This window comes from Columba livia, chromosome 3, assembly GCF_036013475.1.
Source record: "Columba livia isolate bColLiv1 breed racing homer chromosome 3, bColLiv1.pat.W.v2, whole genome shotgun sequence".
In the NCBI taxonomy this organism is placed as follows: domain Eukaryota; kingdom Metazoa; phylum Chordata; class Aves; order Columbiformes; family Columbidae; genus Columba; species Columba livia.
Window position 1 is genome coordinate 16,043,620 of NC_088604.1, and position 27,823 is coordinate 16,071,442.

General features: G+C 43.1%; 2 protein-coding genes across 7 annotated transcripts in view; one reads left to right on the forward strand and one right to left on the reverse strand.

Moving 5' to 3' along the window:
• On the forward strand, positions 1-15,535 carry PDIA6 (protein disulfide isomerase family A member 6). Its single transcript, XM_065055915.1, has 13 exons — positions 1-108; positions 2,876-3,017; positions 4,211-4,268; positions 4,999-5,125; positions 5,620-5,726; positions 7,172-7,305; positions 7,693-7,807; positions 8,413-8,553; positions 9,923-10,007; positions 10,101-10,173; positions 11,021-11,179; positions 13,134-13,230; positions 13,951-15,535. Exons 1-13 carry the CDS (start codon positions 75-77, stop codon positions 14,017-14,019), a joined length of 1,341 nt encoding a protein of 446 aa, XP_064911987.1. The 5' UTR covers positions 1-74; the 3' UTR covers positions 14,020-15,535.
• ATP6V1C2 (ATPase H+ transporting V1 subunit C2) overlaps positions 15,449-27,823 on the reverse strand; it is a 20,960-nt gene continuing 8,585 nt past the window's right edge. For 3 of the 6 annotated variants that reach the window (XM_065055918.1, XM_065055917.1, XM_065055916.1), the window contains 10 exons: positions 27,329-27,358; positions 23,472-23,566; positions 22,857-22,948; positions 20,636-20,734; positions 19,495-19,563; positions 18,023-18,115; positions 17,499-17,592; positions 17,172-17,269; positions 16,659-16,788; positions 15,449-15,844 (listed from right to left, as the gene is read on the reverse strand). In XM_065055918.1, coding sequence (XP_064911990.1) covers positions 15,749-15,844; positions 16,659-16,788; positions 17,172-17,269; positions 17,499-17,592; positions 18,023-18,115; positions 19,495-19,563; positions 20,636-20,734; positions 22,857-22,948; positions 23,472-23,566; positions 27,329-27,358 — 896 coding nt within the window. In that variant the 3' untranslated portion in view covers positions 15,449-15,748. The remainder of the gene's footprint in view (positions 15,845-16,658; positions 16,789-17,171; positions 17,270-17,498; positions 17,593-18,022; positions 18,116-19,494; positions 19,564-20,635; positions 20,735-22,856; positions 22,949-23,471; positions 23,567-27,328; positions 27,359-27,823) is intronic. The other 3 variants (XM_065055919.1, XM_065055920.1, XM_005506838.3) reach the window with 1 other exon arrangement.

The window sequence follows — 27,823 nt, forward strand, 5'->3', positions numbered from 1 at the left end:
GAGCGCAGGGTGCGTGCGCGGGAGGGCGGGGCGAGCGGGCTCTAGTCGCTGCGGCCGAGGGAGCTGGGGCAGCCATGGGAGAGCGCGCTGCGGGCCGCTTGTGGTGGGGTAGGAGCCGAGAGGCAGGCGGGGTGAAGGGCCGCGGTTTTCCCTTCCTCGGGCCCCGCCGGGGTGGGAGGGTGTTGGGCATCGGGCTGAGCGGGCGACCGCTGAGGACGAGCTCCGAGCCGCCGGCTGGGGAGGGGCGAGGGCTCTGGGCCGTGCGGGCCGTGCTGCGGGGTGGGTCGCAGCGGTCGCGCCTCGGGTTCCGCCGCTCCGAGCCGCGGTGCCGGCTGAGGCGGCGGGAGTGCCGCCCGCGGTTGCTCGGTGGGTCACCGGAGCGCAGGTAGGCGGTCTAAAGATACTAAAAACTGTGCTTATCTCTCATCCTAGTAATAAATCAGTAGGTAAAACCTCTTTGATTTTCAGTCAGCGGTGCCTGGCTGCCCTGAGCTGGGATCCAGCGCTGTGAGGGCGGTAATGAAGTAACGCCTGGAGACGAAATGAGAAGTCCGTGGGGAATTGCGCTTCCCCTGCCCGCCCCCCTCCCCCCCCGCTAGCTGCTGCCTCTTCTGGGCTGAACAAATGGGCAGAGCCGTTCGGCAGCCCCGCTTGGACCCCTTCGCACAAACACCTGGGGTGCAGATAGTGCCCAGGGCCCGAAGGGCTCTCACTCACCCAGATGTGCAGGGATGTGTGATCTTCAGCACACCGAGCTCTGCTGCTGAAGCTGTGGGTGATTTTAAGGAGAAAGTTCACAGAATCGTCATAATTGTCCCATAGCAAAAGCTTTTTTTTCTTTTCAGATCTTCAGAGTCACAACTTTTTGATGAGGCGTGGTAATACTAGCATAGAGCTGGTTTAATATTGTTCGTGTGTATGTAGTTTGTTTATATTAGAAAACAACTTTTGAAATCAGATTATTCTGTGGGTTTTTTTATTCAATATCAGGAAAAGATTTGCATTTTCCTGGCTTAGATGCTTGTAGCAGAATGATCTTTTTATTTGCTAAAGATGAATTTAGCATTGAATATTTCACTATAGAAAGGCAAATTATGCCACCAGTTCATGAGTCATCATAATTTTTTTTTAATGATGCAGTTATACGTGACTAGGTGAATTTCACCATGTGCTGGCTTTTGTGAGTTCTCTTTAGCAGGTGTTTTTGCAAAGCTGGAACTTCTCAATTTAAGTGACAGAAATGGCTGAGAGAACCTCGTTCAGCTTTTGAATATATTGTGCAACAGGTCTCTTTAGGTGATGCTAAAAATATACTGATTACAATGTAATGGGCTTGTTCCATCTAGAGAAGGTATTCTCTCTTGAGAGTGACTGTAACATTGAAGCAGCTTTTTGCATCCTTGTGTTTTTACTCTACCCCGGCAACAGCTTGTACTGTAGGTCGCTGTAACATGCTGTGTGAGCCACGGATCGCCCTGGAAGTCAGTTGTTCACTGATGATGAAGTGCTGGTTGTGTGTGGGTGCACCGAAGGGTGAAAGGGCCAATCTAATGTGTAAATCTGATAGTGGAAACCAGCTAGGATCATCCCAAAAGAAAAGGGTTGGGTCCCAGGGCTAGAAGAAGCTGTTAGGAGGGGTAGTGGTGCAATAGATAAGTGTGCTGGGTTGCAGTGTGACATTTCAGTCCTGATCTTCTGTCTGAGTAACCTGAAAGGTATTATTTCTGTCAGCTTTGGCCACCTGCAGAATAGGTGTAACAAAACTGGCTTTTCTTGAGCAGGACTTGGTAAAGCATAGGTGATGCAGTGCAGTCTGTGTACCATGTGCTGTGGAGTTTCTGCATCACTGGACTGTATCTTCCTCATTCAGTTTTGAGAATGCGCAGCTTCCTCTGCAAGTTATTAACTCCTCATAGCAAAGCTGGAACTTTTTTTGCATAGTTCTAACTTCAGTGTCTGAGCTCTTATTCCCCCCAGTGTTTGGTGGATTAAGAAAAGTCTTTTGCTATGTGAATTTTGTGACAGAGATGCTTGTCATCTTCCACCAAGTCACCTTCTAATCTCTGACTAGGTAGAAGGAAGGATTATGTAGCTTTACATGCAGTCTCAAACAATAAAATCCAGAATTATGAAGTCTTTCTTAAAAGAAAGCAATTTCCTTGTACCTTCTAATATATATATATATATATATATATATATATATATATATATATATATATATATATATATATATATATATATATATATATTTAGTGTTCTAAGAGTGCTTGAGTTGTTAACTAGAGAGATTTAGCTGTTGTTCTCCAGTCTGTTGCTAGAGAGACAAAATCAATGGTAGATTAAGATCCTCATGAGCAAGAATGAAGGACTTCCTTATGCTACCAGTGTATCAAGTGCTGGTCCTAAAATCAGTGTAACTGTGCTAAGACTAGTTGGGATAGTTCTGTATTATGTGATCCCATGAAAGATGTTTGCCTGCTGTGCAAGAGATATAGGCAATTTGTTTTAGAGTTTCTATGAGAAAGAACTGAAACCGTAGCTGATTGTGAGTATACCTATGGAAATTCTGCTGGTCTGGTACCAGTAGTAGTTAGAGTTTGCAGCTTTGACAAAATGCTCTCTGGAGAGCTATAGTGGGAGTGGCATGACTCCAGCTAGCTTTAGGCACAGAAATTGCATTACGTGATCCTGTAGAACAATTATTTGTGAGGGAATACATATATGTTGCATTAACGTCCTTTTCCTCTGGTCAAGCTGGAATCCCTTTCCCTTTTTGCCTGCTTATTTGCAATGTGAAGGGAGATTATTTAGCCATGGCAACAGGAGAGCCATAAATGTTCTGTGGGAGCGCTGACTACTTTGCTTTTTGTCCTAGGCACAGTGAGCTGCACGTTATTCCTGGCAGTTAATGGTTTGTATTCAGCCAGTGATGATGTGATAGAGCTAACACCAACTAACTTCAACAAGGAGGTCATTCAGAGTGAGAGCCTGTGGCTCGTGGAGTTCTACGCCCCATGGTAAGAATTACAGATGCATGCTTGCGTGCTCTTATCTTGAATGAGCAGCATAGGAATCTGGTGCTGATCAGTCCAGGGTTTCATTCAGTCATTGGTAGTACAGTTATCAGTTTGGCCTCATCGGTAGCAAAATAGCTGTAGTAGGGATTCCTAGTTTAAGTGCCCTCATAAGGGAGAAAAAGGCAGGAACTGGTTTCAAGTTGGCAAATAGGCTGTAACAACAAAACCCTATGTGCCATTTTACTAATTCAGTTTTTGTACTGAGACAAATAATGAAAATGACTGATCAACAGTGCAATAGGTAACTGAGAAGGCCCTTCACTTCTGTTTTTCTGAACCTGATTCTGATGTGGAAGCACAGGTCTGAATTCACCTTAGAATTTCCAATTTCCACTGAAAAATACTGGCTTTGTGCATCTTAATTTAGTACTTCTATGCCCCATCCTGCTCATGCCCAGAGCATTGGAGTGTCTTCATCTTCCATGTAGATTCTGGTGATGCATATTCCATGTTTTCACAAATCATTTGTGCTATTGCCATCCAAAGCTCCACATTCTGGAGGAAAGGGCCTTTCATTGCAACAGTCTGTGTCTGGACTGAGAGGTTTAAAGGAAAGCTTTCTGTACCTTTTCTGGTGGTGTTGCAGCTTTATGGGCAACAGGAAGCTTTATTGATCAGATATTAGTAAATTGGCAGCTCCTTCTTCTCTGCAGACTTATGATGCTGTGATTACGCACTAGTTGCCAGTCAACTGTTCATCTTCTCCCCCAGACACTTCTGGGATATGGCGTGCTACAAATTATTTCTAGTTAAGAAGTTATCTTTAGAATAGACTTTTTGGTTCTTCTCACAGGTCCATTTTGGCTTGCAAAAATCAGACTAGTGTGCAAATCTGGATTTTGGTGTTAATGTTTGTCCCTGTGTTTGGAAAGCCAGGTAGATTTTGAAACCTCTATGTATATACATATGTGTATGTATGCATCTATATAATACATGTGGAGCTTTTTCTTCTGAAGTCTGAGTTCTGATGTGATGTTGTGGCATCGCCTCTTCTCTTAATGAGTAGATCTTTTGTCTCCTACAGTTTGCTGTGAGTGACTGTTTTGTAATTGCAAACCCAACAAGTCCACTCAATACTTTGCAAAATAGTTGTCAGATCTGAATGACAATTACTGTTTTGTTTGTCCTAAAAGGTGTGGTCATTGTCAAAGGCTAACCCCTGAGTGGAAGAAAGCAGCAACAGCATTAAAAGTAAGTTTAGCCTTTCAAATGTGCTTGTGACAGTGGACTGAGGGGAGTTTGGCTGTTTGTCATCTGGCTTGGGAACATGGAGGTGGGGTTTGGTCTCCAAAACTGTGACTTTAATCATACCTGTCTAGCCAGAGGAGTGGTCAATCAGGGGCACTTAAAAGTAATGATTTTTGTTTGTTTCATTTTTTAAAGAATCCATTGTATTATAGAGGAAGTAGGTCAATTCTGTCCTTGACAATTCCCATTACTGTTTTCCAGGGCTGCTTTTAGCAGCACCAGAAGACATTAAAATCCAACCATGCCCCAAAATAGCATGTTTCTCTTTTCTTCCTTGCTATCCTGTCACCTGCCTCTGATGTACAGGAACAGCATCAACTGAATATTTGAACACAGCTTTATAAGCTGTTGGTGATGGTTTTTTCCTTAATTACAGAAAATTTGGTCATGTAGTGATTTGCTGAACTCTTGCCTGTGTAAAATATATTCCCCGTCTTAAAATTGAAATAATAATAATTTAACAAATTGGTTTGACAGAATTAAGAAAGAAATGGACATATATAGTGTTTTGTAGTGTCTATGATTCTATAATTAATGCTTTTGGAGGTATAACACCTCTCTTCTGGTGACTGTTTCCTTACCCTCCCAATAACTGTCTCTCCAGCATGCACAATAGTATAAAATGTGTTAAATCACTGTAGAAGTCTTGTCTTAGTTTTTGTTATTTCCACAGGGTGTAGTGAAAGTAGGTGCAGTAGATGCAGATAAGCATCAGTCCTTGGGTGGACAATATGGAGTCAGAGGGTTTCCAACTATCAAGATATTTGGAGCCAACAAAAACAAAGCTGAGGATTATCAGGGTAAATGTGATGCTCTTTCATGTGTTGCATGCTTAAAAACTTCTCTGAATATGGTAATTATGGTAGCTCTTAATACTGTCTTGTGTGGTGTTTTTTTCCTGTCAAGTGCTTCTAGTAACTGAGAGACAGATGGGTGGGACTTCTTTGAGCAAATTGTGTGTGTCTTAGTGTCAGCTAAGTGTCCCACCTGCAGTTTGTAGATGGTGGAGGTAGACAGGCAGTTCCAAAGAACTTCTTCCTTTCTTCTTGTTAGCTGGAATCTTGCTGCAGTCACCCCTCATCAGATAAGGTGGGTAGTTAAAAAAGCGAAGTCGTTCCTGCTGCTTGTGTTTAAGTCAGTGATGTGCTTCTACTAGTACCATATCACTTACAGCCCAGTCCTGCTTTTCCTGAAAAATTTTTAGGATGAGGGACTATTAAGTTTGTAATCAAGTCAGAGGCCTACCTTAAACTGACCTTTAGGTGCTTTAATCACTCATTTTGCTGTATTGCAGGTGGCAGGACAAGTGATGCCATTGTTGATGCTGCTTTAAGTGCTCTTCGGTCACTAGTGAAAGACCGTCTTAGTGGCAGAAGCGGAGGATATAGTTCTGGGAAACAGGTATTTGAGGGAATGTGTGGGTTTATTTTAAACAGGAGGCTGACCTGACTGACTGAACATTAGATCAGGACTTGTGCTCCTGACTGCTCACAAAATAGTTTAAGTTGGCAGGGACCTCTGGAGGTTTAGTCCAACCCCCTGCCTAGGGCAGGGTCAGCTGGAGCAGATTGCTCAGGGCTATGTTCTGTCAAGTTGTGACTATCTCCAAGGACTGAGACACCACACAGACTGCACTGTCTGGGCAACCTGTTCCAGTATTTGACCACTCTCACAGTCAAAAATTTTTCGCTTATGAAATTCTTGTATTTCCACTTATGCTCCTTTTGTCTTGTCCCTTAGCATTGCAGATAAGAGTTTGTTTTCTTTAGTCCCTTCCACTTGGGTATTTATATACATGGATAGGATCCATGCTGAGCCTCCTCCTCAGCTGAACAATCTCAGCTTTTTTGATGTGTCATCATGTCAGATGCTCAGAGCCCTCAATCGGCTTTTACCCTTGTCTGGCCTTGCTCCAGTGTGTGCATGCCTCTTGCACTGGGGAGCCCAGGACTGGACCCAGCACTCCAGATGTTTCACACAGTGCTGAGCAGAGGAAAAGGTCACCTCCCCAAACCTGCTGGCAACTCTCTGTGTAAAGCAGCTCAAGAGGATGTTGGCCACCTTTGCCACAGGGGTGCGTTGCTGGCCCACATTTAACTTGTCCATCAGGATCCCCAGGTCTCTCTGAAAAGCTCCTTTTCAGCCAGTCAGTCCCCAGTGTGTACTGGTGCATGGGGTTATTCTTCCAAGGTGCAAGACTTTGGCATCTCCCTTTGAACTCTGAGGTCCCTGTTAGCCCATTCTGTTAACTAGTTGAGGTACCATTTGCCTAGTCCTAGGCTAAGCTGGATGGTTGAGGCTTTTTTTAAATTTGGTGGTGTTCTTCTGAATTTGGCTTGCTTCCCTGAAGGTAACTTGAAAAGCTTCTGGCTCCTACTGCTGTACGTGAATCACAGAGCAAGTACACACTGACATCTCAAGTTGGCCAGATAGACCTGGGTGGGCAGTATGCTGTAGTGTGTATTGCACTCCCAGGTGTTTCTCCTGGAAACCAGGCCACAGTGGGACTGGAAGATTGGAGAGTACTCTGTTTTCAGACAGATCAGAGCATGAGGAACTGGGGAAGTGCTTTCACATTTTGTTAGTCAGTTTGACCTGATTTCTTTTTATTTTTTTTTCTTATGATTAAGAGAAGGTTCACTTGCTGTTTCTTAAAAGTACTGTGGGAGTAGGCTGTGTGTATCGTTAGTTCTAAAATGGGAAATTTCTGTGACCTAACACTGACTGCCTGTTCTGTGCCTCATTCAAATAAAGACAATTTTGTGCAACATGACACACAGGAGATGGCTTGTGTGGGAAATGAATTTTGGTTATTTCTTAAGTGAGGGTCTGTTTGTTTCTTGCAGAGCCGAGAAAGTGGAGGTGGAGATAAGAAGGATGTGATTGAACTGACTGATGACAGCTTTGATAAGAACGTCATAAATAGTGATGATGTGTGGATGGTGGAGTTTTATGCACCATGGTGTGGGCACTGCAAAAAGTAAATGCGTTTTTTCTTTGACATTTTAGTTCCCATTTGTGCTCATTTTTGTGCAGTGCGCTTGATTCTCTAAAAGGAACCTTGCATCTCTGGTATATCAGAAGTGGGGTGTTCTGTAAGGTGTTTTAACAAAACTGTGGGCTTGGTGCTGCTCTGGCTGTATTCCTACTTGGCAATAAAATTCCCAGTTACCAGTAGAAATAGGATCTGGAAGTTATACTAACCTTTTCATTCCTTAAGATGCAGGACTTCAGTCTCATTTGGAATAACTCTCCTAGCTGTCATTCTCTGCAGAGTCTTTATTTTTTTTCTGAGTGGAGTATGCTACATACTGTTGTAACGTGGTATAATTTTGCTAGCTCTAAGCACTTATACTGTGTTTTTCAGCTTGGAGCCAGAATGGGCAGCTGCTGCCACTGAGGTGAAGGAACAAACAAAGGGAAAAGTAAAGCTGGCTGCAGTAGATGCAACAGTCAATCAGATGCTGGCAAGCCGCTATGGGGTGAGTGTGTTCTGCAGCAGTTTCAATTTGCTTTCAATCTCCAATTCTGATTTCCATTTAATGCTTACTGAACTGTTCCTTAATCTGGTACCACTTAAATGTTTTGTGCTAAAAATAATGTTGAGTGATGCCTACCAGTTTTCCACAAATAATTCATTCCTGAATGTCAGTAACAATATAAATAAATTTGATGAGAGGAAAGGGATAAATCTGGATGTTGCTGACGAAAAAGGCTGTTTATTTCCATAAGGTCTATATTTGTCCCCACAAACAAATTGTATTTCTTAGACATCAGTTTCCCAAAGAGTGAAGGCAGTCTTCCTGATACTTTAACCTGCTGTGCTTGGTGTGTGTAATCTGAGATTAAATTTTGCTGATTTGTTAGGTATAAAACTTCAAACAGTGTTTCAGAGTACATTAGCCTTGTTTTGAATTGTTGCACTAGTAGGACACTGCAGAATTGTTCCAGTTCAGTAGTAACATGGTGTGAGACTTGTAGGTGTTAAATCTCTGCTACTCTGATATGTTCTAGATTAAGAGGGAAGAGAAGTTCCACCGTAAATATCCAGACTTACTTGAGCTGATGGCTTAAACTTGTCTTGCAGATTCGTGGATTTCCCACAATTAAAATCTTCCAGAAAGGAGAAGACCCTGTTGATTATGATGGTGGCAGAACTAGATCTGATATTGTTGCTCGTGCTCTGGATCTGTTTTCAGATAATGCCCCGCCACCTGAGCTCCTGGAGGTACCTTTGTTATTTTCTCAAATTGCTTTTCCGTCATATCCTTTGCAGCAGTTTTTACGGGAGTGTAAATAAAACAGCTTGAGGGTAGTGCTTATGTGCTGCCTCTTTTGAGGAACAATTGAAAAGGTTGGGTTCTGTGCCCTATCTTTTTCTCTTACAACTAGGGAGCAGGGTTTTGTCACTTCTAAGCCATTCATTAGAAGTTGCATGATGACTAACCTTGCTGCTTGTCCAAAAAAGCTCCATGCTCTTTACAATGACTTCTTGTTTCAGCTTGATGTTGGTAGATTTGAAATGGTGGTCAGTGTTTTTCTATGAAGTGAGGTGCATGCAAGACAATCCATTGGGGTGCAGGAAGAAAAAGAATTTGTACCATTAATAAATTAAAAAAAAGAAAGTCACAGAATAGTTGAGGTTGGAAGGGGCCTCTGGAGATCTAGTCCAACCCACCTGCTAAAGCAGGTTCACCAGAGCAGATTGCACAGAATGTGTCCAGGTGGGATTTGAATGTCTCTAGAGGAGGAGACTCCACAACCTCTCTGGGCAGCCTGTTCTAGTGCTCTGGCACCTCAAAGTAAAGAAGTTTCTCCTCGTGTTCAGATGGCATCTCCTGTGCTTCAGTCTGTGCCTGCTGCCCCTCATCCTATCGCTGGGCACCACTGAAAGGAGTCTGGTCCCATCCTCTTGACACCCACCCTTGATCTTTATAAACATTGATAAAATCCCCTCTCATCCTTCTCCAGGCTGTATGGTGTTTATTTCATCTTTGTCATCCTTTTAAAGTATCTGTATGCCTTATAATTTATGTAACTTTAGTACAGTAGTGCATGTATATAATTGATATTCATATTTTTGAGCTGCGTGCTTAGAAATTTGACTGGTAGCGGTGCACAATGAAAGCTTGGAGACCCCTGATATAGGTAAATGGATTTTGGTGTAGATCACACAACTGGTATTGCTCTGTTGATTAAATACTCTCACCTTCAGCAAGTGCTGCACCCTGCTGGCTCCCCTTTTGCTGGCAGTGCCATGAGTGAAACCTACGGGCGTATGCTTAGGTCTGGGTGTGCTGATTCCGGCCCTGGTCCAAGGACAGTGACTTTGAGCAAGAAGTGACATTTTACTGTGCTCTCTGTAAGCCTCATTTGGTACTGCTTACTTTTTTGTTGCTGCAAGTTTCAACAGAAGACTTTGAACTCTTTGTAGTTAGCCTTGTGTTGGGGAGCCAGGGAAGTAACAGAAGCTTGTAAGCTGTTGTTTCAATGTTAATTATCTTGCAGGAAGGAGTTGGTAGACTGTTGGAGGGAACTGCAGTCACAGCTGGGTAACCAGGTATTACTCTCATTGACTTTCTGCTGCTTTCTTCTAGATAACTAGTGAAGATGTTCTGAAGAGCACCTGTGATGCTCATCAGCTCTGCATCATTTCTGTCCTGCCTCATATTCTTGATACAGGTAGACATACAAGCAAGCAGACTTCTGTATGAATTTGTCACTTAAACATGTAGTTGTGGGTTTTTTAACTTGCTCAATTCTGTCTAAAAACAGGAGCTTCAGGGCGGAATTCTTACCTGGATGTCATGTTAAAAATGGCTGAAAAATACAAAAAGAAAATGTGGGGGTAAGTGTCACTGTAGACTGGTCATCTTGGAAAAGATGTGAGCACTTTTAGAGGGGATAAAACTTGTGTGATAGTGATTTATCTGCAGATGAGTTGTTCCTTTTCAGGATAGTGTATCTTGTTATTTCACTAACTGTACTGTGGGAGGGGATCCTGTGGCTTTAGAATAAACTGCTGATTTTTTAAAAAAAAAAAATTCATTCACCTCTCAAATCCTGTGTTTGCACTCTCCTCAAGTGGATGATAGGATCTCTGGGAAGTGAGAATTGTTCTGACACTGACTGCTGTGAAAAGGGGGCAAAACGGCATGAAAGCCTGGGGGGAAATACTGAGATTGGCTGATTCCAGAGATTCTTCAGGGGACTTGTTAACTATTAGAGAAACTGAGATTTGACCAGTGAGGAACTAATATGGAGTGAAATATTGGTCTTGCAGTCTTTTGCCAGAAATCCTCTATAGCAGCATTTGGGCAGTACTTTGTCACCTTTGGATCTGTGACTTGAGCCCTTTTAAACCTCACTTAATATCGGCTGAAGTGTAGCAATTTGTTTAGATTGGTAGCATAGTTCTTTCCCTGGACTGCCTTTAATGGGAGTTCTTCTGATCCAGCTTTCAGTGGCTGTGAGCACAGCGCTGGCCCAGAGGTGCTGTTCAGGAGGGGCTTTCTTCTGTCACATGGTTCAAGATGGGGACCTGCTGTTCCCTGCTGATTTCAGTAACATTTGATGCTGTCAAGGGCAGTTCAGAGCCCAGCTTGAACTCTGCAGGGTTGCAGGAGATGTCTGACTTCAAACTGACTGTAGTGCCTATCTTAATTATTCATTTTCTATTTTATCTCTTCTTCAAGGTGGCTGTGGACAGAAGCAGGTGCTCAGTCAGATCTTGAGAGTTCTTTGGGGATTGGAGGCTTTGGGTATCCAGCGATGGCAGCTGTTAATGCTCGGAAGATGAAGTTTGCCCTTCTGAAAGGATCATTCAGTGAGCAAGGGATTAATGAGTTTCTCAGGTATGAAATCTTAGAGTGATTTCAGTCTTTCTATAACTGGGGCTGTTATTCTTTAGACCAAAATCAGGCTTTCCTGTGTCAGATAAGACTTGCACATTAGGAGAATTAAGTTGATGAGTGTTCACTGGAGTAGGGAATTGCAACAAACGAAGGAGTCCCTACCTTTTTGTGATGGGCAGAATCAAGAAGTTGGATGTTTAGATTTAAATGGTAGTTTTAGCACAACTGAAGAGAGTTTGAAAACAGAAGTGAGTTTTGATCTTGAAAAACTCTGATTCTGTGGTAACCCAATAAATTTGAGATTTGATAATCAATACTAATTAATTCAAATGGTGCATTCTCATTAGTAATTGGGCAGTTCTCAGTTTGGGAATCTACATGGGTGCTGGTGAGGTTCTGGAGGTTCTGTCTGTTGTTGTTCCTCTTTCTGGTTTGGTCTGGTCCTGTCTTCCCTTTCCCTGTTCCCTTGTCATCTGATAAACTATTTGGAGGAGCTGAAGCAATCTGTCCAAAAAGTCAGTAGCTCTCTGCTCAGCTGAAGTTCCCTGAAACTGCCTTTTGTGTAGCTGGGCAAGAGCCAAGGCTGAGAAGAACTGAACTGGGAAAGGGAATGGAGAGGAGGACAGAAGGTGGAAGCAGCACCAAAACAGAGCAGCTAAACTGTTACTTAAGCATGCTCAAAGTGTAGTAGGAACTCTGCTTCTGGGTAAAACACTAGCTGCCATAAGGTATGTAAAAGCCTTTCAGAGCTTACCTCAGCAGTGTTATTTCCATGTCCTTACTTGGAGAATGGCAGACAAGAGTCAGAATTGCAAAAGCAAATACAACAGGCTCTCCTTACCTTGCCATAAGAAGCACATAAATTGAACTCTGTTCCTGCTGGATTAGTTGAAACAGTACTATATTCTCCTACCTATGTAAGTGATCAGACTTTTTTCTTAATGCCAAAAAGGAAACATTCTCAGAGTGTCAAGTAAAATTTGGGATGCAAGGAGAGTAACACCAGACAGTCTGTACTAATGCATGTGAAAGAAATGTCTGCCTTTCTCAGACATGATAAATTCCCTTAGTCTAAAAAATCTGTCATAGTGAAGCGTTTCCTGGTGAGGGTGGATGGTGCTTCCAGGACACAACAGCCAACTTAACAGCTTATATTGCATTAGATAATTGGTTTGGTATTGTCCTACTACAGAGCAATACATTGTTAGAATAATCTCTTACTTGACACTTCAACTCAGCTATGCTGCCTAGACAAAGCAGTACAGTTACAGCTGGTGTATCTGTCAGCTCAGCTTGCTGCATGCAGCTTTTTAATCCAATAGGCAGTCTCAACGGTAGGAACTAAAAGTATGGAAATCACTGCAAAGAGCATGAAAGTTGTAGATGCCACCTAGGAAGGAATGCTTATTCAGTCTTACTTGCCTCTGAAAGAATGCAAAGGTATTAGCTCTTCAGGACTTTAATGTTAGGATTTTTGAGCAAGCCTAAGCTGAGTGCAAGTTGGGGTGTCTCGGAGCAGAAGCTGATTAACCCAGACCTATTATAACCTATAGAGGCTTAGTCTCCACTAAAATCACTCAATTTCAAGTAACAGTTGCAGGTGACTTTGAAAACTAGAATTATAGACTCCTGTTGGAGTTGGCTTCAGTGGTAAACAACATACTGTTAATGGGGCTGTGTTTTTCCATGATTGTTATACTCCTGAAAAATGAAACAGTGTAGCTCACATAGTTTCTCTTTGGATCCAGTTGTAAATCTGCAATGCTGCTTTGAGGGCTCAGTCATCTTCTCCTTCTCAATTTAAAAAGCTTTTTCCTGCAGACAGTTTAGATCGGCTTCAAGAGATGCAAGCATATCTCAAAGTTGACATCTTTGTATTTGAAGGAGGCGCTGTTCCAGGCTGTTGGCAACTGGAGAAATTTCTTAAATTTAACTTTTGTTTTTTCCCCCTCAGGGAACTGTCTGTTGGTCGTGGCTCTACAGCACCAGTAGGTGGTGGAGCTTTCCCTAAGATTCATTCAGTTGAACCATGGGATGGCAAAGATGGTGAGGTAAGAGGTGCTCCATCTCTAGAAGAGCTGATGGTTTGCTGGGTTCAGAAGTTAGTGGACAGAGTGACTAGGAACTGGCAGTGTGAAAATTCTTGTTTTTCAGAGACTTTGCCAAGTTGTGTTGATGGTGGCAGGATATAGATAGTAGAAAACCAGACCACACAACAGATTGTCTGACGTTGTGGGCAGATAATCCTGCCCAGCTGTTAGGATGCAGTCTGAAAGCCGAATCCCTTGAGGCTGAAACCTGTTATTACCCATGCTGAGTAGGGGAGGCAGTAGTGTATGCATTCAAGACTCAAACGTCTGTGGAGGCTTAAGTTTTGCAATAAGCTGACCTTGCCGTCAAAGTCTTAATGTCAGAAAGCTTGCAAGGTAAAAGCCCAGTGATTAAAAAAACACAGTGATTAAATATGTTCTTAAGGTTCAGCATTGCTGTAAAAAGACTAAGTTGCTATAATCCTTTGATCTATTTCAGATGGAATAAAAATATAGAATATAGTAGTAGCTGATCTGTATTTGCCTTTATCTGGAGTATTTTTATTAGCAGAAAACAACCTCCTACTCTGAACTCTGATCACTTGTTTTGTGCTTAATACACTTGGAGACTTGTATGAATGAAAGAGATGGCAAGTGGGAGCTTTACTCTCAGGATAAAGTCAAGTGATGTCGCAATGTTAATCGCTTCTAAACGTGCTCAAAACCTTCCCTTTTTCACAGCTTCCAGTTGAAGATGACATTGATCTCAGTGATGTTGATCTGGATGACTGGGATAAAGATGAGCTGTGAGATCTTCAGGAAACTTCTTTTCTTGGGAGAGTTTGCGCAGTAGTTTGCAACCTGGTTCACAATCAGATGGATATTCCAGTGGCCTTTTTATGGAGAAATAGCACGTGATATGCTGTGCTATTGGACGCACTGCAGCAATGAACTGTACACATCTCAAGAAAACATTGCAGAAATTCTATGAATTGTCAAAACCAGTAAACTTGATTGTATTCTGTGTAACGAATATTTTGAGGGCAACATGGATATTTCTTTGGAACATCTTGGGGTTTATTTTGTTGATGGTGTGCCATTTGAGTGTTACTGGAGGCTGTTAGTGTAAACCATTTTAAATGTGATTTTCTTTTTTTTTCTTATGGGGGTGGAACCTGGTCAGCTTCTGTTTCACCTAAAGAATAAAATTATTTTTGACACACAGTGTTAGTCTTGTGTAGAGTAACAAAAGTGCACATGACAAAAGGTACCCCATTTTGGATAATGCTCGGAAAAAATGAACTGTAGAATAGAGAGACTGGTGGAGAAAGGGGTCCTAAGCCACCCCTTTCCTGAGAATGATCCGGACAGTTTGGCCTGAAACCTGATTAGATGGACAATCTTAGTTTAAATGCTCTTTAGTCTTCCTTTTCTTGTTCCTTCTCAGGGGCTCGCTCTTTCTTTGTGCCGGACTTGGTAAGACCATTACTACAATGGAAGTGGGGTTGCTGCTGCAATGAGGGACGCTGTGAGCTGTTGGTCTTTTCCCCAGGATTAGCAGTGAAGCTAATCCCCATTTGAGGGCTTGAGGATTTCCAGGTGCTAACAGAACAACACCACGGTGCTGTCTCCAGCAAGTGGCATCCAATGTTTCTTCACTTCCCATCTGGTATTGTTTTGATTTGACATTGCTGTTTCCTTGGAAGGGGAGTTAGGACTAGGAATAGGGATGGTTACTGCTGCTTTTTAATAAAAATACTATTGTATTTGTTGCTCTTCATGTTTTCTGTATCAGTGTCTAGTGAAGTGACCCTCGTAATCAGCTTGTTTATAAGTATGGAATTAAAGAACTGAAAGTTTCCCCTTCTTATAAGGAAGTAACTTACGTGTATTTGTCACCCATAGCTCGCTTGTGGAAAGGGCACCAAGAGCCAGTGGTAGCCAATGGTAACTGGAGTGCTGATTTGGGGCAGGAAATGTGCCCCAGTTCTAAATCATCCAGCAGAAGAGATCTGATGGAACTGTTCTAACTGAACAAAACTAAACTTATTGTATTATGACTTACAGTCCCAACTGAGTTCCACAGCAATCTCGAGCATCTTTCTTACGCTTTTTTTATTAATTAAAAAAAACTTTGGGTTTTGTTCTGATGCTTTCTACTTTTTCTGGTTTAGTTTGTTTTGGTTTGTTTTTTATTTTTAAGCTTGCTTTGTTAGAAAAACAAAGATGTACACACCTAGCCACCACACTTAAGTTGTTTTATTTCTGGTCCAACACATATTCCATCTTTGTAACTTACCAAAAACAAATAAATACTACCATAGTACCTCCTGCCTCTAAAATATATTTTTTTTTAAACTATGGACAAGACATATATATATTGAATCTACTGTAAAAATTACTGGAAGTGGTAGGAAGATAGTATGCAATTATCCTACTGCAGCATCTCCATTTTAATTTGACTTTCAGCAGCTGAAGATTGTTTTACTGTAACATTAGGGTCTTGAAAATGAATAGATGAAGCTTGAGCAATTTATTTTTAACTGCAGTCAAGAAGACTGAGGTCAATCTTGAAATAGACGTAAGGATAGTATTCCTGATTACTCAGTTGTAACCCAGGGATGTCCATACCAGGCTGCAAAAGGAAACGATGTGACTTTAGTACCAGAAAGCTGACTTTGCACGGTTCCAGGCTACAGTGGGTTGCTTTTGTGCTCCTCTTCCACAGGTGGAATGGAGTTTTGTATTTGTTGTGCTTAAGATGGGGAATTCACCACTGGAAATCTGATGTTTGCTTGGTGTTTTGGGGGCCGCCTGATGCAGTTAGCATTGAGAAGTCATGCTTGGTTGCAACTATATGAACATGGATTGCAGCACTTTTGTGTGCTTCCGCTCTAGGACAGCTCGTTTATTTCTCCTCCCTTCATGCACTGGGAATCTTCTGCTTGTTGGTTTTAGGCTGTTATAATGTTGACTGGTGTATCCTAATAGATATATCCTAAATTGTTTGTGCACTTAAGATAGAGGGAGGACAAAGCAAGAACTGCTGCTTGCTGAAGGCCTAGGTTGAGGTCAATTACAGCTTTTTGCAGAGGACAGAGGTGTCACAGTCCTAGCATTTAGTTCTGAATTTATCTTCTCTAGCTTGTATTGGTCTGAACATTTATAGAAAGCTTGAAGCTTTTTTTACCTAAAGGAGCTAACTTAATTGAGCAGACCTGTTTTAGTCTGGTAGCTGTAAATATCAGATGCTTCAAGAAAAAATGTAAGCACTCTATGTGCCTCCCCATCATAATCTGAGCTGACCTGTTACCCTAATCCACTCTGTAACCAGGGGGATTAGAGCTGCATCCAGGGTTCCTCACAGTGTAAGGTGTGGGGTGGTGGAAGCGTTCATCTGGCTAAACCCAGACAAGCTACAGCATGTGTAGTCATAGTCAAATACATACATCCATTATACTTGCAGCTGCAACTTCATCCAGGTGTTTGAAGACCACGTTTAGGACATCTCTCAGGCGTTTCACAGACTTCCTATTTGGCTGCAGCAGCATCGCTTGGAAATTCACTGGTAGGCCATACCTTGAAACACACCAATGTACACGATCACCTGCTGGGAAGGGGCACAGCTTTCCGCTCCTGGCACACCAGCTGATTGTTTCTGCAGTGCACGATTTCAGTGCTGGTGTGCTCCTTCTTATCTGAAAGTATTTTCTTTTTGAAGCCAAAAGTCAATTAAACAATGTTTTTCTGTTTTCCACTTTCCTGTAAGTGCCCCCAAAGAACTGCTTTTCATCAGCTCTGTATGTCACATTTTTTGTCATCATCTATATTGTCTCCTGGAAGCTTCTAGAGCGTGGTGTGTAAGGAGTGTTCCCTCCCATGAAGGAACTGCCCCAGGAGGAGAGCTGTACATGTTGACTTCTCCAGGAGTCTTTGCCAGCACTGCATGTTTAACCACTTACCTCAGGACAGATTCAACAAAAACTCTCAAGGCTTTCACGTGAATCCATGCTACAAATGCTTCACTGAAGTTCACTTTGAGCCAGCGCAGTAACGGGCCCTGTGAGAACAGACACAACAGCACTGTGAAGCAGTCAGTGGCTCCCAGGTTATCAGATGGTCAAGTGACCTTGGGCAAATGGTGTTATCTACCCCATGCCTCAGTTTTCTGGGCTAAGTGGAACTCAGAGGGGTCTGTTGGAACCATAAAGCTGTTTCAGAGGGAGAGGTTCTTAGGCACACACTGTTATTATGTGGGCATCAACTTCATCAAATCACATGCTACTTACATATTGTTGTTTCTTATCAGAAGCTAATTTCATCAGCTCTTCCTTTTCACATTTCAGTTCCTTCTCATCAAAATGAAATTCTCGAACCATGAACCTACAATTGAATGATACTTGCTCTCATAAGCCATAGTCCAAGCAATTCCAAGTCCAAGCGCATTCATTTCTTTTGCCTCTGGAGAAGCAGGTACAGGATGTTTTAAAATTGCTAAAACTTAACTACTTTAAGTATGTGGAAGGTGGGAGTCAAAGTCACCCCAGAAAGCAACCTTACTGCTGTCAGTAGCATGAGAGCAGGAAGGACAATTCTGGGATCTGTAGTTTGCTCCTTAAATAGGATCACTGTGTCTGCTGCCACAGCCCCTTCCCACCCTGCCTCCTCAGTGGCTTTAGGGCCAGCAGCAGCCCTAACAGTAAATTCCTAAAACCCAGTGATGGATCCAGCTGTACTGCACAGAGAACAAGCCCCACCTTACCCTCATCATCTGTTTGCTCACCTGGCCCGCTGAGCAAGCAGTGCTTCTTACCTGTTCTCCCTGGCTTTAGCCTTGAAGTCATCCACCACTTTTCTAAATAGGGTCACGGTGAAGAGTCCTCCCTCTGCATCCTCAGCAATCATTCTGTGGGAGGGAAACTCACTGCTGTGATTTGGCATGGCAAATCCCCATGCTGCCTTTACCTTCCCCTTTTGCAGTTCTTTTTTCATTTATGATACTGAACAACACTGCTTTTCAAAAACTGCTGTGACTGAAACACGAACAAAGACTTTATTAGTACTGGCCACACTATCTTCCGTGTAAAGCTCCCACAAATTAAGTTCCTGAACCCACCGTAGTACACACACATTCTGCCTGCCTGATCTTCCTTTGTTTCCTCGTAACCTTCACCTACTTCCCATATACTTGTGTTTTTGAGAAAGGAGGCAGCACACAGCTTTCTTCTCTCTCTGTGCTTCCTGCTTCTTCCGTTTCAAAAATATCACTGTCGCCTCTTGGGCCCTGCATCCAATTTTTTAAAGTACCAATGAACAAAATACACTTTTTAATCTTAGAATCTACTCAGAAAAAGTGCAGATGGCACCACCAATAAATGACTGTGATGGACCAAGTTCTTTTCTATGCAAATGACTAATGCATCACTATAATTCTGTCAGAGCAACAGAAAAAGGCTACCAAAAAAAAAATTCATATCATAATCAGTGAGTGTTTCTGATTGTTCACTGTTTGTAACACTTATGGATCCTCTGAAATACAGAACACCTACCTACAAGAAATACTCAAGTCATTATGCATCATGAACTTTTGCATGTGTTTAGAATGTTTTAAGGAAACTATTTGGTCTACAATAAACAGACATATTTTCCTGGTGTCATTACAGCAAGAGCTGTGTTAAAAGAAGAAACGAACAAACAAAAGCCTAGAAAAATAAGCAACATGTTAGAATCTATGCTTTAGTCTGTGTGAGCTGAGTAGTGGAATATTGAATTCCTAGGAAGGAATTTTTAATCCAGGTGAAAGGATAAGTTAATATGGCCTTTGCTATTGCAAATGACAATACACAGAATTATCCTTTTCTACAGTAGGAAACAATTAAAGATGCAAAGATAGTGTTTGATCTTTATAAAAAGCAGCTTCCATAAAGTTCTATGTGATTGATTGAATGTGTATGAATTATGCCTGGATTACTGTAACAAATTGTTTGTCTGTTGTATACAAAAAGCAAAGGCCCTCATCGAAAGTAGAAAGAACTAGATTACTAGAAAAGGGAACAACTAGCTAATTGTGAAAAGACAGTGATTTTTTTTTTTCTTTCACCTTCACTTCCCTACAACAGAGGGATTTCTGCTTTCAGCTGAGAATGAGATTGGGCAAATCTGTATGTTAACATGGAGCCCATGTGTTAGACAAGTGATTCCTTCCAGGATCCAGCAATCTGAGGGGCTGAAATATGGCAGGGATCTCTGAAAAAAATAGGGACCTTAATTTGGAATTTCACTTACTTGGTGGAGCGAGGCACTACCATATCGGAGAGAGATTCATAGGTCTTCTGCCACTGTATGTAGCTTGACCTTCGAGCAACACAAAACAAAGCATGGTGAATAAATACTTATATATTAGAAAACAAATGTGTTGATAAATATAATTAAGCCAATGGCTTAAGTTGGAGTTCTTCATGCTGGGTTAGGGGATAAAGAGACATGAAGCGTCTCCTTTCCTCTCCTAGTCACCAGTCAAGGAGATGTTTCCCTCAATGCTGCACCCTCAATCCTCACTTTGGGTCTTGGCATGAGGAAGGGCCCAGAGCAGGAGGCTGATGGTGGGAAGAACGTGGCTTTTGGTACACACTTCCAGGCTGCCACAGTGTCCCACACTCCAGGAGCCCTGCACAAGCTGTCCCTGGTCTGTGGGCAGGTGTGGTGGTGTATCTGCCACGTGCAATCCCAGAGCTGACCTGGTGCTACTTTCAAACATGGCAAGTGCCAGCACTGGGAGAAAGGGGCCAAGGGCATGGTAAGAGTTTGCAAAGTGAGAAGTCTGAAAGAATGTGCAGATAATAAACTCAATAAACAGACCTCAAATAGTTTTCTGTAACATGGTTTTCACAGACAGACACATGATGGCACTATATATGTGTGGGTGTTGGGACAGGGCTACACAGAGAGGAAGTTTTGTGTAGGCTTTGGAGCAGGACATTGTGTAACTTCACAACTCATGGTGATGGCACTCATCCTACATGTAGGCTCTTACAAATACATGGCCAGCAGGGCCCTTGTGAGTTTGACAGGTCTAATTCCTTTTAGAAAGTAGCTAAGCTGCAGTAAGAATTTTTTTTTCTCTTTTTTTTTTTTTTTAACTTGTACTATTCCTACCAGAAAGCTGTTTCAGAAGCCACTCTATAACCATTAAAAACCTACATCTCAATTCTGTCCTGCTCAGAGTTCAAACCAGTCTTTGTCCCTTTCTTTTGTGCCAGCATCGCCCTTGGCAGAAACTGTTTTTTCCCTTTGCTAACAGCTCCATCTGTGCCCCAGCCACCGTGCAGACGAGCTGCCCCAGCCTGACCCAGAGCTGCCTGGATTCAGTGCTTAGTCCTGAAACTCCACGCTACACGAAGCACGTGTGCACGCACTCCTGCCTTACTTGGGCACCACGACGAGCAGCGTGATAAGATATTCGGAATTCAGAACAAAGTCTTCTTTATGCACAATGTCTGCCAGGGTCCGAGTCAGCAGATTTCCCCTATGGTGAAGAAGACAAATTAAAAATAACATTAGCAGGAACCCAGCAGCAGCACACTGGAGGTATTGTGCTGTGGGTGCAGTTGCTAACAATGCATGCCGGGGTAGAAGAAGGCCAGGAAGACAATGGCTAAAGGACAGGCCTACACTTCTAAAATGGCCATTTAGTTATTTTTACTGCAACTACAAAGAATGAAAAAGCAACTAATACTAATGGCAGAATATCAGTGACTAGCACTAGGCTAGATTATGCCCTTTATGTGAAATTACACCATTCTGCTGCTTGCAGGTAGCACCCACTTCCTCAGGCTGCCTGTTGAGCTGCTGTGTGCCCACGGTTTGGTTGGAGCAGGCCATGGTGGCATGGACCTCAGCTATCAGAGCAGCCCTGGCACACCTGCACCACCGTGGAAAAGCACACTGAGATACCTCCAGCTGAAGGACAGTGGGAGCAGCAGTCTCATGTGTGGGTGGGATCTGCAGGAGGGTGCTCTTCACAGTCTAAACCCACCTGATCAGATTAAATCCCACTAACGCTGCACGACTACTAGGTGTAGATGCCTGGGGCTGGCTGGGCTCTGGGTGTGTATGGGGAGAGAGCAGCTGCACACGCTGTCACTGGGCAGGAGCAGAGAAAGACCTAAACCAGTTGCATTTGACTTGAGCTTCACTGTGCCAGTCTAAACATTAATTAACCGGCCACTAGCATCTTATCAGATGCTTGTTCAACACCAGAGATGCCTGCATTTAAAGGTGGATGGGTCGGTAAAAGGAAGACAAGCCTGGACCATGAGGTCTCCATTCTTCTCCGTTATCACCTTGCTAGAGGCCTGGCACTGCTCGTGTTCCCCACACAGAGTTTCTGCCTCCCTCCAGGTGCTTAAAGCTGACGTGAAAGCTGGAGAGATGCTGCAGGAGTGGGCTGGGAATACAAACGGTACCAAGAAAAGCGAAATAGGAGCTAATATCCCCTTGTCCCTCATGCCTATGATTATCCACATGCATGCAGCCTGAGACAAATGTGTCTAACACTGTCCATACCAAGCTGGAAACAGAGGCCAGCGCCCTGGCTGGCAGTGATGAGGCCACAGGAACTCGGCAGCAAGAGGGGGAGATGTAACTGTGGTATGTATAGCTCTGCAGTCCCCATGTTGAGCAGGTCTCCATGAGGAATAGCTTTTTTTTTTACAAACTCATTCTGAACTGCCCCCTGGAAGTATTTTTTTCTGCAGTTTCTAGTTGGGTTCAGTGGAGTTGGTGCTGGGCATGATCATTTTAGCTCCACATTCGGAGCAAAATTCCAACCACCTTGGAGTTTGTTTTGAGCCCCTGTGGGTGTCTCCCTTGGGCAAAGGCTGGTTCCTAGGCAGGCTGACAGCCTGGCTGGCTGCAGTGCCAGGAAGGTGAGGTGACTTGTGTACTGTGCCCGCAGCAAGGGGCCTGAGTACGAAGGGTGGCACATACACGCATGTGTTGGGCAAGCTGCTTTCACTGTACTACTTACTGGAATTTACTGTTCTCCCCAGCGATACCCTGGAAAAAAATCCAGTTATCAGCACTGACATACGTAAAGACCACATGCAGCTAAAGACAGGAGAGAGAATATTTGGGAGGCCCTGACAGGGCATCACCTGGACCTCAACAGAATGAAAGGAAAAAAAGCAAAGAAAAATGGAAGTGGGGTGCTGGTGGAGCTGGGAAGAAGCAAGACAGAGCTGTTTGCCATGAGAGCTCTGCAGATGGAGTTCAGAACATAGGAAACAGCACTGTCTCGCAAAGGAATCCACTGGTTGACCCAACTCATCTAATTTCTGACTCCCTGAAATCTCATCAGAACAATGCAGTGCCTTTGGTTTTGACTCCCCAGGACTGTCTGCTCACACTGCCAGTAGAATCCTATTAGGAACTGCAGTCTCCCTGAGCTGATTTTGAGACATGCCAATCACACGAGCTGCCCCCAGTCTTTTGCTGGGTCTGTAGATTCTCAGCATGCTCCAAAGCCAGAAAAATTTGCTCCCACCAGAACAGATATGGTCCACAGCACAGCAAGGGGTGTGAGTGTGCCCTGTCCTCAATTCGGCCTTGCAGTGTTCTGGATGTGAACAGACATGTGCTGTACTTACACAGTTTTTTTCTCCAGGCTTTGCAAATTTCCCTTAATGTTGTTGTATGCAGTTGATCGGCTCTTTAGGTCTGTTTCTATTTGAGTCACTTGCTAAAACAAAGTAAAAAAAATGAGTCAACTCAGTGCTTGAGATGTCATCCTAACCCCCCTCCTGCAAGGACACAGCTCTCAGGCCTTGTTATCTATACTGAACGAACACATCACGCCTTCCTGAATGGACTGAGTGTAAATAATTCATTCAGGCTGCGCTGTGTTTGATTTAATGTCAGAACAACAATTTCACAAAATAACTTCAAAATGGAGAATAATACGGCAGTAAATAAAAACAATAAAATATTGTAAAGAAAGGGATTAAAGTGCAGAAGCATGTCAATGTACTCTAGTAATTCTGATAAAGTGCCATATACTTACAGACTGGTTAGGTTTAAATATATGTATCGTTATTATAACACTAGAAATTAAAATAATATCAACTGCTTCAGTACAAGTACTGTGCCTGTTCCTGCCCAAACCAAAGGCAAGGCTCTCACTGACTGCCTTGAGAGGAGGGACCAAAAACTGCCAAAAGACATGCTTCCCATGCTGACATCTTAAAATCTTGAGTACAGTTTACCTTTGATAATGCTTCTGATATATTCTTCAGTGGCTGCTTTATGGGATATTTGGCCATGTCCCATTCAAACCGTGTCAGGTAGCTAATTAGATCAACTGAAAATGCAAAGAGATGCATTAAAGCAGGCAGCTTACCAGATGGCAGGTCAAAGTTTGGGTAGAAGTCCCCAGCTACAGCCTATGCATAACGTTGGTTACCACTGGAGAGGGGAGTGAACCAGAAGCTCACCTCTGAATCCTCATAGAAATTTGATCTAGATTAAATGGGCACAGATCGCATGCCCAATCTAATAATCTTTCTAAACATCCCCAAACTTACAAGTTGAACTAGAAATCTTTTCTGCATTATACCTAACACCACAGAACAAGCGCTACTGTAAAATTAGCAGGACACAGCAACGTGCAGCCACAGCCTCATGTAACATACCTCAATCTTGATTGTTGCAATATGCCTGAATTTAATCCCAGCAAGAGCTATCAGGACAATACTGACCCACGACTAGCAGTAATACTCAGGGTTGTTAAGAGTTTGATGAAAGGTATGAAGAGCATAGCTGATGTGACTTCAGTCAAGCGCTCACTGGAAATCAAAGTGATTCAGGTACGATGAGGAATTCCTCATTGGCTTTGCACACAGAGCTCCCCACCTCACACAAAGCCATACGGCATTTCTCTAAATGGATAAATCCAGTCACAGCATTCAAGAACAGAAACTCACAGCAATGCCCTGTGCATGCAACTTCCCTCTGCCCCCAAACAAGGCACCTATGAGGAACCATCACTTCTTCCCAGAATCAAGGGGAGATGACACATATGACATCCTGCTCCTAGAACAGGATCATGCTGGCTTGCTCTGTTTGAAGACCAAGGCTCCTTAACATTACAAAATGTTAATGCAGGGATGTCAAACTCATTTTCACTGGAGGCCACATCAGCCTCGCAGTTGCCTTCAAAGGGCCGAATGTAATTTTAGGACATTTATACAGCTCTAAAATTACATTCGGCCCTTTGAAGGCAACCGCGAGGCTGATGTGGCTGCCAGAGGAAATGAGTTTGACACCCCTGCATTAAGTCTTGGTACGTTATGGTACCAAACAAGGAATTCTTCTCTAGCAGCTCATGAAATCAGACACCTCTTTGCCTGAGTCCTGAGAGCCCTTAGGATGCCAAACTTATTCCTACATAGTGTTCTTGGGACACTTTATGGGATGGGATAAAGTCACACATACTGCCACAAAAGCAGAGGGGCCGGAACTGTCCCCCTGTGGGCCAGGGAGCCCAGAGAAGACAGCAGTCAGGGTCTCAGTGTCTAGACAAAGGCCAGAGGCACTGTCACCTGCCAGGTGGGCTCCCTTCCAGACCAGGAGGGTAAACATGGAGAATATCTGGGAAGCTGCTCTGGGGACATGGGAAGCAAAACAAGCTCAAGGAGCCAAGTGAAAGGAGGTGCAACGCTGGGGCCATTCAGCGCTCTTTGCTGCCTTGTCCAGAGGGTTAATTCAGTCCCACAGCCAAGTTTGAGCACAGACTTCAAGGGTGTGGGGAAAACCTTATGAGCTGAGATGCATGGAAAGGAATGTAAAACGTTGTGTAAATGCCTTACTACCAGGCTGAGGGTACTACCCTGCCTCATGTGATACCGAATACCCTTGGCAGGAGAGCACTATCCTTCCCATGGGCTTCTCTCACCCCACAACAGAGTCAGTTTACCCTATTAGATTTCCAAGTATGGAAAGTCTTATGTTAGGAGGAAACAGGCTTCTTAGCAAGGGATAAACTGCCTGGGAGGCAGACAGCAATGGCATGATGGTGTTCTCCTCAGCTTTCTAAAACCACAGCTGTGTAAACCTTCCCCACATCCAATGGACAGGAGTCACAAGGCAAAGATCCAACCTCTCCTGCTAAGGTCTGGTTGGGAATCAGCAAATTCTCCAGCACAGAGAGGTGTGCGGAAAGGGAGCAAAACTGCAGAAGGCAAGGAGAGCTCCTGTGTGCACAGTTCTCCAGCAGAGCTTGCTCGTGGTCTTTGGAGGAAAGTCAGTAAGGTCAAAAATACTCGAACAATAAAATTTATGGAACATTTTCAGCATGGCGTACATGATACACAAATTTTATCCTGCTGCCTCTCTTTTGAGCTTTCTTGCTTAGGCTCTGCTGTAGGATACGAGGAAGGGTTTGACCGTGATGAGACAGGCCTTCCTCATGTCCTACACTTTGCTAAATTCAATGCGAATGAAACCTGCATAGAGTATGGTACTACTGGGCTGTGTGGAAGAACAGTGTACTCACAGGCTCTTTAGAAACAGGCACCTAGCTGAGGAGATATGACAGTTCCCTGAACATGCCCCTTTATCCTCGCATTCCCTGAATCTCAGCAGAATTCAAAGGTTGAGCACAGCTTGAGTTCTCAGCCCATTTTACAAGTCCACTCTTGAGCAGAGCTCTCACTCTGGTGTGGTTTAGTTAAGCAGCCTGATCATGGGGATGGCACAAAGTACTGCGAACACATCAGCAGAAATGAGCGTAAAACGCCAAGCGGTGCAAGCACCCTGATGCTCCTGGAATGGCACTTCTCATTTATGAAACCTGTCAAGTCACTTCTGAAAGACTTGACACAGCTGCCCATCCAGGAGAGATGTCTCCTACCTACCCCAGTGCACTCACAGCTGCGCAGGAACACCACAGCCTCAGTCTCTCCTAACTCTGATGTACTCACCCAGCTCTAAGAGGCAACGTTAAATACTTTCCCTTCAAATCACTTAGTTCTTCAAAATGGTTACGCTTCCCATTTTGCTTCGTTTTGAGCTTATTATAAAGAATGGAGTTATTCCATCACTTACCAAATTTTAAAATTTATTTGGGTTTAACATTACTGTAAATGGAAAAGAATTTGGTCTGAATCTTTGAAAAAAAGCTTTACTTACATTTCATATTTTTTATTCTGTCATAAGCAATAAAGCACTCCCTGCTGTTGTGATATACTAAAAATTCCCTTTATTACACGAACACATGTTTTCTTCTACAAGAGAGACATCTCCATGCGGCTGCTTCCAGCTGTTCGCCACTGGAAAGAAGTGTGTGTGCGTTCACTCAACTAAAAGAGCTGTATTTTCTCATACTTTGCATTTTTCTTCACATGAATCTTACCAAATAACTGTTAGACACACAGCCATCGTTATCATCAGGTTGTGGACCAAACTGCTGTCTGGAACGTATACAACAGAGCTAAAATCTGAGAACGTGTATAGTGTAACTTAAAACAAAATATGAGTTCTGACCGTCTAATAGTCTGAAACAGGACCATGCGGCAAGAAGTCGTGTCTTATAATTTCGTTTCTGATTTCACGACTTCAAGGAAGTCTTCAAATTTAGGGTCCTTTTGCTAACCAGAAAGGGGAGGTGAAAGAATTTGTACAACAAAGCTGCTGCTGCTTATGAAGAATGACACTGGAACGCATTGGGTGAATCCTCATATACTAAAGCTGACTCCATTTTTTAAGATGTAGTCAATAGTCTTGGAAAGGTTAATGTCTTAGTTTAATATTATTTGCTTGGATGACTAAATCCAGAGGGCAGAAATTAGTAACACATGCAATTAGTAACACATCCTTCTATTACAACACATGCAAAGCTGATAGGGAAGGAAAATGTTGTGAAAAGAGGAAACAAAGGAAATAAGTTAAACCTGTTGTTTCTCAAGTCATAGGGATATCGTGATCAAGCTACGAGGTTGTTACTTGAGAAATCCATCGTAACCTGATCACTGTATCTCTACAACCAGACCAAGACTTGTCTCTAGCACTAATACACACAAATGCATGCTTGTAACAACACTGCAATCATCAATCTTCAACATACTTTTTAGACATTTCATTTTATCCTTTCGCCCTGAAACATAATAAGTGGGATTATTGTACTTGTCAAGTGGCTGTTCTCATCAAAAAAATCAGTCTTATTACATGCAAGAAGGACATTTCCAAAAGAACTTCCTCCCCATGCTTTACTCATACAGATCTGAAGTACAATACTGCAGACAGTCAAAGGCTGATGGAGTGTACACTCTTAGGTTATTTGTCTGACAGCTAATAGCATCACTTGACAAGCCTGTCACTAGCATGTGTAACACATCCAAATTTGCTGTACTTTTCCAGGACAGCTGGGGAGAAATTCGCTCTGAAACACACTTAGGGTATTATGAAACATGCAGAGAGATCTAGGAGCCACCAGTTCCTAAATGGTAATTTTGCCCTTGACACAGGCTGCCTTTGGGGCCTTGAGTACCATATTGGATAATAAAGCGGGGGAATCAGTTCATGGAGGTCCCAGGTCATTTTAGGAGTGAGGAAGGACATC